General features: G+C 35.2%; 1 protein-coding gene and 1 non-coding gene across 3 annotated transcripts; one reads left to right on the top strand and one right to left on the bottom strand.

The window, feature by feature from the left end:
* Positions 1-1771: 1771 nt before the first annotated feature.
* On the bottom strand, positions 1772-1843 carry TRNAH-GUG. Its single transcript has one exon. It is a non-coding gene; the product is annotated as a tRNA-His (tRNA).
* Positions 1844-1939: 96 nt separating this feature from the next.
* Positions 1940-8324, top strand: LOC111449653 (choline/ethanolaminephosphotransferase 1-like). Of its 2 annotated transcripts, XM_023089648.1 has the most exons (9): positions 1940-2096; positions 2354-2510; positions 3858-3885; positions 3977-4107; positions 4572-4640; positions 5456-5522; positions 5633-5747; positions 5886-6016; positions 7931-8324. In XM_023089648.1, the coding sequence occupies exons 2-7, from the start codon at positions 2506-2508 to the stop codon at positions 5744-5746; spliced, it is 414 nt and encodes a 137-aa protein (XP_022945416.1). In that variant the 5' UTR covers positions 1940-2096; positions 2354-2505; the 3' UTR covers position 5747; positions 5886-6016; positions 7931-8324. The 2 variants fall into 2 exon arrangements, with proteins under 2 accessions (XP_022945416.1, XP_022945415.1); XM_023089647.1 differs by lacking the exon at positions 7931-8324 and having other exon boundaries at positions 2354-3890; positions 5886-6101.
* Positions 8325-10849: the final 2525 nt, after the last annotated feature.

Here is a 10849-nt window from a genome sequence, read left to right as displayed (position 1 = left end):
CGCTAGATTAATATTTCCACAAAATAAAGAGATCGTCTAACAAGGAGTCCCACTGCTAACAGATATTGTCTACTTTGACCCGTTACGTATCGTCGTCAGTCTCACAGTTTTTAAAACGCATTTGTTAGGGAGAAGTTTGCATACCCTTTGGCCCGTTATGTATCGTTGTTAGTTTCACGAATTTTAAAATGCGTTTGTTAAGGAGATTTTCCATACCCTTATAATGATTGCTTCGTTCCCCTCTCCGACCGACGTGGGATCTAACAATCCACTCTCTTTGGAGACCTAACGTCCTCACTGGCACACCGCTGTAACAGTCCAAGCCCACCACTGATAAATATTGTCCACTTTAGTTTGTTACGTATCGTCATCAATCTCAGAGTTTTTAAAATACGTTTGTTAAAGAGAGGTTTCCACACTTTATAAGAAATGTTTCATTCTCCTTTCCAACCGACGTGGGATCTCACAGTCTCGTCATCACTGCATAAACCGATATCAAAGTTTAAGATAGCTAAAATCGAAGACATCAACCGAGCATCAATTCTCCTAATTTGAGGCATCAACATAACTTTTGAAAAACCGACTTCTTATAAAACCCTAATCACGAATAGAATGTGATGGAATTGGACGTGGACGTTTTCGTGATAGCTTTACTTCCACCAACTTGTTAGAGAAGACCTTGAAAGACATTTATGCATGTAATGCACCAAACTCCCAAATCAATGCCCAATTATTATTCCCTTTTCATTTCAATTTCAACATTTTCTTATCAACAATCTGTACAAAACCCTAATCATTTTGTCGAATGCCTTTATTTATTTATTTATTATTATTATTATTTATTATTCATTTTCGACAAACTACAACACAAAATTTCACTTCGAAACTCATTTATTGTAATATGTTGTATTAATAAAAAAAATTTTAAAATTATTTTTAAAATTGAAAAAATTTCAATAATACTTTAAACTAAAAAAAACTTTGTTTATTTAAAAAATAAGTTTGTATTTTTAAATATTTAATTAATATAATTTAATTTCTTTTAAAAAAATTAAAAAATATCTCTTCCGCTATTATTATATTTAAATGATACCCACGTAGCATTAACCTTCTATATATATTTATATTTTGAAAGCTATTTTTTCATTATTCATAATCCAATACATTTTTAAATTCAAATTTAATAAAGTTTCGATAATAATCATATTGAAATTATTTTTAAAAAATAATCGTCACTCTCATCTTAATTTTCATAATTAATTAATTAATTAATATTCCCCAATCACATAATAATAATAATAATAAAAAAAAAAAAAAGGAAAAAATGCAAAAGGGTTGAGCATTTTTAGTCCTATCAAAACTAAAGGGGAAAAGAAAGACACAGCCTAGCTGCCTTTCTAAATCCTTTTGGTGAGATGTGACAAAAGGCACAACTTTGCTTTGGTTTTAAGACCCAAATAAAATAAAATAATAAAATAAAAATTTTGATTTAAAGTTAAAAATTAATTGGACACTTTCGAGATATGTTTGTCGATATAAATCTTAATGATTTGAAGTTAATGGAACTTAATTTTAATTAAATTATGGTTCAAAAAGTAATTAAAATGCACCAGAATTTTTAATGGGCCAAGTACGGTCAAGATGGGCCTCTTGTTTCACGGTAAAATGAAAGCCCAAATATTCCTTAAATTTTAAATGGGCTTTGCACAAGTAATTAATGGGCCTCTTTCCGCTCAAACGGAACATTTAATTGATTAAAATTAAGGAATAGTGTGGCTGCTGGGATTCGAGCCCAGGTCTCCACGGCCACAACGTGGAATTCTCACCACTAAACTACAGCCACTTAGTTGATAACTTTCGTCCATAGTTTTATTTATTTACAATATTTTGACGTTTTAAAAAGGAGATCTGTTACCCGGCTTTCAAGCTTCAGCGCGGGAGAGGGCGAGGCGAAAAGGTCTGGTTTCGAATCAGTTGGTGCTCTCAAGTGTTCTCCCTCCATCGGATCATTCGATCTCTTCACTTTACAGTCACTGAGTTACTTTAAGGATCGCATGTTCTTTTGAGGATTCTTGTTCAAGCTTTTTGCCGTATCCGTATGTATCTAAATTTCTATGTCAATAGACCTTGGCTACTTTTGTCTTCTGCTTCATTTCATGAATTTTCTCTCAGTCTGTGCTTGATACTCTAGGAGGAAGGTTCTTTAATCTGTACAACGCTTACTTCGTGGATATTGAGTTTTCTTCGTCAATACCGCGAAAATTGGAGTGAACGAAAAAATTGCACCAATTATCTGCTAGTTCTTTAGTTTTATCCTTTTAGTTATTGGTTTTTGTCTTTGAAATTGATTTAGTTCCTGAAAAAGTGAAGGAAATGGGCTATATCGGGGTACATGGTGAGGCGGCTCTACGAAGATACTAGTGTCGTGGTGAGGATCACTCTTATGTGGCCAAATATGTCTTGCAACCCTTCCGAAGCCATTTCGTGAATCTCTTTCCTCTTTGTATGCCGTAAGTGTTTCATCTTTTTGGTTACACGAACTTGCGAATTTATTTAAGCTTACGCGATCGCATTTCATGACGTTGCTGTATGGTTTCCTTTATTGCAAATTAGTTGCTTGCTTTATATAATTCTTTAACATATAAATCCAGGTTGTTTCTGACGATTCTCATTTAGTTTGTTATGGATCTCGTTCAGATTTGGTAAGTCTTTAGCATATAATTGTTTCTCTTGTCATTTTAATGAATTTTGCTCCTGAATTTTGGAAATGGCTCTTTTCCACCGAGCAACGCTGACATCTTCTGCTCTCTGTTTGTCTCGGAGGACCTCTTCAGCCCAAACATGGTGAATTGATCTTACATCTAGTACTGAGTTGTCATTTCTACCTCCAATTTGATGGAATTGCTCTTCATATATGTACATTTTATGTCAGATAGCTTTTGCTGGATTCATGTTTTTGGTCACATCTGCTCAGCTTGGCTATGTGAGGGTCAATCAATCTGACTATATTAATTATCTTTAGCGTGTTTGGGAACTTAACTATTTTCATAGTGGAAGTAGCGTTTCTGTTATTATTTTTGCAATTAGTTGCCCAATTTTGTTCAAACGGAGCACAGAAAATTAAAATGTGGATTCTAGAAGTTTGTATCCTGATTCATTTGTATGTCATGGAAAATTGATATGTTGTGGAATCGTTTTCTGCAAGAAGCTACCGATAATTACCAACGTTGAGAATTTCTCACTTTTCACGTATTTTCTACTTTTTGCAAAAGGTACATTCGCCTCATCTGGATTCAGCTACACCAAGATGGGTTCATCTATCCCATGGGTTTCTCCTTTTCTTATATCAGATTCGATTGGTTCTTATTCATTTCTACAATGGTTCCCTTGTGCTTTGCTTTAATGTATGAATTGTTCGAGTTCACTCTCGTGCTAAACTTTTGATGTTGTTGATGGAAAACAAGCGAGAAAAACAAATTCCTCAAGTCCATTTGGGGAACATTTTGCCCATGGTGATCTGCCTCTTCATATTGTAACAACGCAAGCTCACTGCTAGCAGATATTGTCTTCTTTGGGCTTTTTATTTCAGACTTTCCCTCCCTGTTTTTAAAACGTGTCTGCTTCAAGGTTTGATGTTATACAGAATGCTTCGCTTTTTATAAGGATGTAGAAACCACTCCCTAAAAGATGCGTTTTAAAACCGTGAGGTTAAGGGCGATACGTAACGGGCCAAAAGCGGACAATGTCCACTGGCGGTGGGCTTAACTTGTTACAATTATATAGTATCTTTTTCTTGACACTTTTTGAGTATATGTAACTGATATTGACAGATGACGTGCTCTCTCCTTTCCATACAGCTTTTCTCAGGATGTGATACACTTGCATGTGCGGTTTGTATCTTCGTCCTTCGTCTTCAATTCCATCATTTTGAAGTACCTGCAATGCCATTTTCTGAAAGTTCTTGTTTTCTTTTCAGTTTGAATCCTTAGCTTTTGGAGTCACTGTCGCGTGTGGAATGAATACTTTTTTCTTGTGGGTTATTGCAGCCATTCCTTCTTATGGTGCTACGTGGGAACAGCAAGTAGTCAGTAGTCAGAGTGAGTATTGGTACGTTCTTTTACCCCTACAGACCCTATGGAGTTCAGAAGTATAAATTTCAGGAAATTGGAAGTAATTTGATAATGGCTTCTTAGTTAATTGTTGAAAGCTTTAGCTGATTCTTTAAACTACATCATGTATTAAATCTACTTGTATGCATTATAATCTTTTTTTTCTTTTTCTTTTTTTAAATGTTTAGTCCAATATAGATTTGCAGACTGTTGACTTCTTTTTTCTCTCTTCCATTCTGCTTATTCTACTACTTTCTATGCACTTATTTCACCAACACTCTAATTCTTCCTATACTACAAATGGACCCACAGAGGGTCCTATGCTTATCTATCTATCTCATTTTTTTGCAGCTTTTGTTGGTAAAAGTCCTACTTCTCTTTTCATTCTCCACTTCTTTTCTTACGATCAGCATCCTTGATCTCTGTAAGAAGCAATTATGATTTAGTTTCTTAACTTTCCAGGTGCTCAAGGCTAAGCTCAACCACTTGGAAAATCCTTACCATATTTAAGCTGGGTTCGATTGCTTCCAGGTTAATATCTTCATCTTTTGCTTGCTTGTTACATTCAGCACACACTAATCTGCTCTTAAATCTATGTATGTCAAGCAACATATCTAAATCTTTGGTACTCAATTGTACCTTTTTTTAATTTTCCACGGCCACCTAACTTGCCAACAGTTTTTTAAACATTGCCAAATATAATTTCATTTGGATAAATTTCTGAACGGTTAAATTTGAACGTGTTTGTAAAATTTTGAAGAACTTTTTGTTTCTAAGTAAGACTGTTTTTACTGATTCCGTAATAAATTGATTGGTTTGCTTGACCTGGAGTGTCTGCTCTGCTTGATTGCTGCCGGTTTTTTCATTTCCTTAATAGTTAATTGTGGTCAAAGCCTTATATTTATTCATTTGAATGTCAGATGTTGCACTGAGCGGTGCTGTGATGTTGCTAAAGACAGCTTTTTGGTGCTATTGCCACTGTTTTATTTAAATAGGCAACCAATCTATTAAAATCATTAGCAGTAATTTGCCATTAAATGCTAGGTAATATATCTGGAAAGATGGTTTCGTGCGCGTACAGAAATCAGAACTAAACATTTTCTTGAAGCCTAAACTCACACACAGCCTACAATTAGTGAAAGAAAGTTAGATGATGTGAGATTCCACAACAGTTGGGGAAGAGAACGAAACATTCTTTATAAGAATGTGAAAATCTCTTCCTCGTAGACGTGTTTTAAAAGGTTTGAGAGGAAGCTGGAAAGGAAAGCCTACATAGGACAATATCTGCTAATGATAGACTTGGGCCGTTACAGATTTAATTTGCAATACGAAGTGATTTTGTGCAGTGTGTTGTCGGTCGTCTATGAGGTTGTTCAGGTTAGAAAAGGAAGTATGTTACTGGCATTTGCAATGGTAATAGCTTACAAGGGGCAATTCGGCAATTCTATTTTTCCAATATTCTTCCTTACTATATATCTTCCCAGTTTCGTGGTTATTTAACACTGGTATTGTTTTCTTCTCAGCTGTGCCCATTTGCAGTTCTCCTTGGTGGAATCCTGGCTTGGTATGATCTTGAGCTATTGAAAATCAAACAATTTGATAGCTTGTGGCTTTGTTTTCTCTCTCACATGAAGTAAGGTATCAATCAACCATATCCATCTCCTCTATGTAGATTTGTACATCGAATCCTAGAGAAGTCTCTGAGTTTTGTTCTTGTGAACATATTAAACAGCTAAATGATGTGGTTTATCTACATCTGTACTTATTATTGTGTAGGATTTGAAACGTCCAAATCGAATCACTCAATTCTGAGTAAATGAATAAAATGCGATTCAGCCATTTGATCTATGATCACAGAGACTTGGGAGGCATCATCCAATGGAAATAGAGCACGTCGGACAGCAAAGGTACATTTCTTAGAGCATGTAATTTAAACTTAATCATGAGCACATTCAAATTAAATAAAAAAGTAAGACAATCTTTGTTGTTTTATCAAGACACGATATGTTCATAATCATGCATAAATATTGAAAGTGACAATCCGATCAACTCCTTGGTTAAAGCTTATGGGTTACATAAACAATAGCAAAATTATTAATTAAGGGAAGTCCATAGGGACATCATCATTACCAAATGCCAACTATATATCAACTTAAGTCGAAGTTGCCTTCTTTTTTTTTTCTTTTTTTTTTTAATATTAAACTAATGTTTTGTCAAACAATTTGTTTTGTGCATTCCAATAATGTAAAATGCTCGCGCGTGTATGGAGCGTGCGACTTTTACTATTATGATCCCTAATCTTCTACCTTTTCCTATTTTCTAAAGTACCATCCTTAGGAGTATGTTGTATGATGCTATTTTTCGTTAATGAATACTATATTTTATGTGGGAAGAGAAATATTTGAGGTCCTACAAGTGGCTTTGTGAAAAAAATTTAACATTATTTCTGTGGGGCTGATCTTTCATTTATTAATTTTAAAAAGGCTTATGAATTTTTTTTTTTCCTGCAAGTATTGTATGAAACTAGACTACCCATTTTTTGTTTATTAAATATTTTAAATCCTAAAATTTAAAGGATTTTGTATTAGGTAGAGTTTTATTTGTATTTTATGATGTAATAATAATTGTTCAAGTATAATCTGACATAGATTCAGGGTCTTTTAGTACTGAAAAATATTGTGAAATCTAAATTAATGTTAATTTAGTATGTTTTGTAAAAATAATTATTGCATCATTGTTCATGCATTAATAAATTCACAACCTGGAAAATGAGATAATAGTGTGGCAATAAATTTGAGGGTTTAATATCTAGTATGGTGGGAGGGGGGGAGGGGGTAACGGCAGGGAGAATATAGAATGTGATCATGCATGGCATGTGAAGGAAGAGAGTGGGACCTACTTGGGTGCAATGGAATTTTAAAGAGTGGACCCATATGTTGAGCACCGTTGGATTGAATCGAGTATGATGGGAATAGATTTGAGACACGTGGCGGAAATCTAGTGAGGATGTCAACGTGTGGGACCATGTCTCGAAATGTAATGATTGTGTTGGAAAAAATACCTCCTTCTCCTTCCATTCACACCCTCCACTCCCAATTCTTTACATTTTCCCTTTTTTTTTCTTTAGTTTTTTATTTTAATAAAAATTTAATTTTTTTTAATTTTTTTTATATTTGTTCTGGTTTATTTTCTCAAGTTAACTATTTTTCAACTCGTGAGTTTTCAATAAATATGTGAATTCATTGGTTTTGATCTTTGCCCCTCCCCCCCAAAAGAATGTAAATATTTAATTTTAAATACAAAAATAGGAATTTTATTTAAATGGTAAAAATATAGTTTCTTCTTTTCCTAGTACAAGTCTTTCACTAGTACGTATTATTTTCTTTGTGATTTTCGTTCATTAAAGGCTTTCCTATACTAGGAAATATTGTTCTTTTTGAGATTTCTCTTTAGTAGCTTTCTTCCAAGGTTTTAAAAAATGTTTGATAGGAGAGAGTTTTTCACACTCTTATAAGAATACTTCGTTCCTCTGTAATCGATATGGGATCTTACAGTCTATCTCGTTAAGGTCAACATTTTTGCTAGCATATTTCCTAATGATTGAGTCATATACCATTTAAAACAAAAACATTTTCAATTTTTTCATCAATTTTTATGGTAAAATTTTGTAATTTTTATATTGATTGTGACACTTCAAACATACCCACTTCTGACATTGTTGTAATTAATCAACACTCAAAGAGGTAACGATAATAGAACCTTAAAAACATCTCTGATTTCATTAACAACTCCACTTTGCTTTTAATTTTTTCACGTGGAAGGTTATCCAACACGCAAGCTTTGATGGCGATGGAACAGCTCGGTGGCATCAAGAGCAGAGCGAGACTGGAGACACGCCCAGCCCGAATGATTGATGATTCTTTTGCCGTACGATTTGAAGACTTTGTTCCCACTAGATCTCGGGCGCAGGATGAAACACTGGACCCTGCAGCAGAGTAGAGGACCCCCAGAAGAAAACACCACCTTCTTCTTCTTCTTCTTCTTCGAAGCCATTCACTTCCCCTGCAGAAAAGCAATAATGGGCTGCACAGAATAGTGCTTCCTTTTCGTCACTTTTCTTTTCCCTTCACTTTCATGTGCCTACAAATCGTGATTTTTACGTCTCCCTCGCTCTAGACTAGAAAGTTTTACATTTCTAGTGCTCCCAAAGTCAAAACTTTTGCAATCTCTGTCTCTGTTTACCTTTTATGCTGTGAAGCTTTCAACCCAGTTTCTCTTTTTTCATGAATCCCAGTTGATTTAGCCTAATTTTCTTGTCTCTTCTCCTTTGACTATCTATCAGCCCATCAACGAAGCCGCTGCCATGGGAGACAGAGGAAAAGCTCTGGAAGTTTACAGCAACGATATGGACTTCTATTCAACTGCTTCTGAATTCCTCTGTAAGAAACACATTTCCTCTTCCTCTGTTGGAGTATGTGCTGATTGCTTGAAAGATCGGTTGATCAAACTGGTTTGTTCTGATTGTGGCGAGCAGAGGCTCTCCTCTTGCTCCTGCTCTGAAATCTCATCTAATCGAAATTCTTGTACGTTGGAAGTAGGAAGTGTTGGGAGAGTTTCGTTTTTGATAGAGAATGAGAGAAATGGCGTTTCTTTGTTGGGTTTGATGAAGCCCAAGATTGAGAAAAGGGAGGAGGTTGTGCTGCTAGAGAGAAGCAGTAGCAGCTGTGTGGAGATTAAGAAAAGTGGGTTTTGGAGGATCGGGAAATTTTTCAGGAAGAAGAGGGAGAAGGGATCTGGGTTTGATGAAAAGAGTGATATTTGTATGGTTGATTACATGGGTGTGTCCAGGTCTAGATCTCTCTGTAGTTTTCGTGGAGGTGGGTTTCTCGGGTCGGAGGACGGCGGGGACATGGTGGTTTCCGGTGGCCGGAGCTCGATTTCTGGTGCTAGAACTTCCAGTGTTAATGGAGGACTCGTCTGTGATTCCGCTAGAAGAAGTGGATTCAGCGAAACAGAGCCAAGAAAAAGTGGTTTTGAGAGTGATCACAGAGAATGTGGGAATTACGAAAGCGATCATAATGGGTTTAGTTTAGCAAACAGGCGTGTTTTCTCTCTAAAAGAGAGCGATTTTAATGGAACGGACGAATCTGGGTTCATAGATTTCAAGCTGGATTTCACCTCAGAAACAAAGCCAGAGTACTCTGTTCCCAAAACAGGCATCGGAGCCGGAGGAGGATTGGGTTTGGGCCCTCTCTCAAACCCCAACTCTTCATTTAGAAGCACGAGAGCTTTTGACACGGCGGCGCATGAATGCAGCAGAGGGCTGTCCAATGGCGGCGGAGGCTCCTGCAGGATAACTGTGAGTGACAGAGGGATAAAGAAGGGGAGGAAAAGCTTGAAAGCATTGAAATGGCTATTCAAGCATTCACCAAACTGGGCAAACGCAACTCCGAGGAAGAAGGAAGAAGATTTGATATCTCAAGCTTGAATTCAGTAAGAACAAATGAAAGTTTCTTTCTTTGTTATCTTTTTCTGTGTTTCTGCCATCTTTACGAATATAGTTGGTAATTGTTCTAAAGTTCTTAAGCCATTCGTGTTGTCTGCTCAAAACCTTTTCGTTTCTTTTGGGAGTCTGTGTGAATGTCTGGTTTGGTTTTAGAGCATAAAACATTGCGTAGACAAGGACGAGGAATGGAAGAGAGAATATGTCTCGTTATCAGTGACAGCTTATAAAAAAATGAAAATACAATTACTTTTTTTAAAAAATTAAATTAACATATTACACTTTCAGAGATAAATTATCTAAATGCATGAAGTTTACTCAATTCAATAGTTCAAAGTTGATTACAAATGGTTTGGTTTCACGTCATCAGGGTCGGGCCTGTAACAATTTAAGCCCACTACTAATAAATATTGTTCGGTTTGATCCGTTATGAATTGTCGTCAGCCTTATATTTTTACAATGTGTTTGTTAAGGAGAGATTTCACACTCTTATAACTAATGTTTCGTTCCTCTCTCACAATCCATCTCCCTTGGGGGCCTGCGTCCTCGCTAGCACATCACATATTATCTAACTCTAATACTATTTATAACAATTTAAGCCCATCGCTAGTGGATATTGCTCACTTTGGCCCGTTACGTATCACAGTCAGGCTCACGGTTTTAAAACACATCTGTTAGGGAGATGTTTCCACACTCTTGTAAATAATGTTTTGATCCACTCTCCAACCGATGTGAGATCTCACAAGACCACTTTGATGAATGAGAATGGCAACGTAGACTTCATCTTCGAAGACATGAAAAATCCTACAGTATAACATAACTATATAACAAATCGTAAGAGGGTAGAGACATAAATATAATCAACGGTTTTAGATTCCGTTTAGGTATCAAAATAAATCTCTTCCAACTTTCTTGTCCATGTACCTATCCCTTGAGAATACGTGTTATTTGTCTAAATATAAATAAATTTATACGGGTCCCTCCCAATTCAAGCTATTTATTTATTTATTTATTTTTTATTTTTTATATGGATGACTCTTTAATAATTTGTTTGCAAATAAATTATAATTTTTATGAAAAATATATTAAAGCATACAATCAAATTACAAATTTGTCTTTCTCATTATATATTTGTAATTATAATTTTTTTAACAGTTTTTTCGGAAACATTTTTCTTTATAAATATACGAAGAAAAAAAAAAAAAAAAAAAAAAAAAAAAAAAAAAAAAAAAAAAAA

This window comes from Cucurbita moschata, unplaced genomic scaffold (genome assembly GCF_002738365.1).
Source record: "Cucurbita moschata cultivar Rifu unplaced genomic scaffold, Cmos_1.0 Cmo_Scf00011, whole genome shotgun sequence".
NCBI classification, from domain to species: domain Eukaryota; kingdom Viridiplantae; phylum Streptophyta; class Magnoliopsida; order Cucurbitales; family Cucurbitaceae; genus Cucurbita; species Cucurbita moschata.
Note: the sequence above shows the minus strand (reverse complement) of the source record. Positions and strands in the feature narration are given on the sequence as shown.

Coding starts and splice junctions, on each gene's coding strand:
- LOC111449653 (XM_023089647.1), top strand. CDS start 3,831: ATGACGTGCTCTCTCCTTTCCATACAGCTTTTCTCAGGATGTGATACA. Junction 3,891..3,976: donor GTGATACACTTGCATGTGCG/GTTTGTATCTTC, acceptor TTTTCTTTTCAG/TTTGAATCCTTAGCTTTTGG. Junction 5,523..5,632: donor TGTTACTGGCATTTGCAATG/GTAATAGCTTAC, acceptor TTTTCTTCTCAG/CTGTGCCCATTTGCAGTTCT.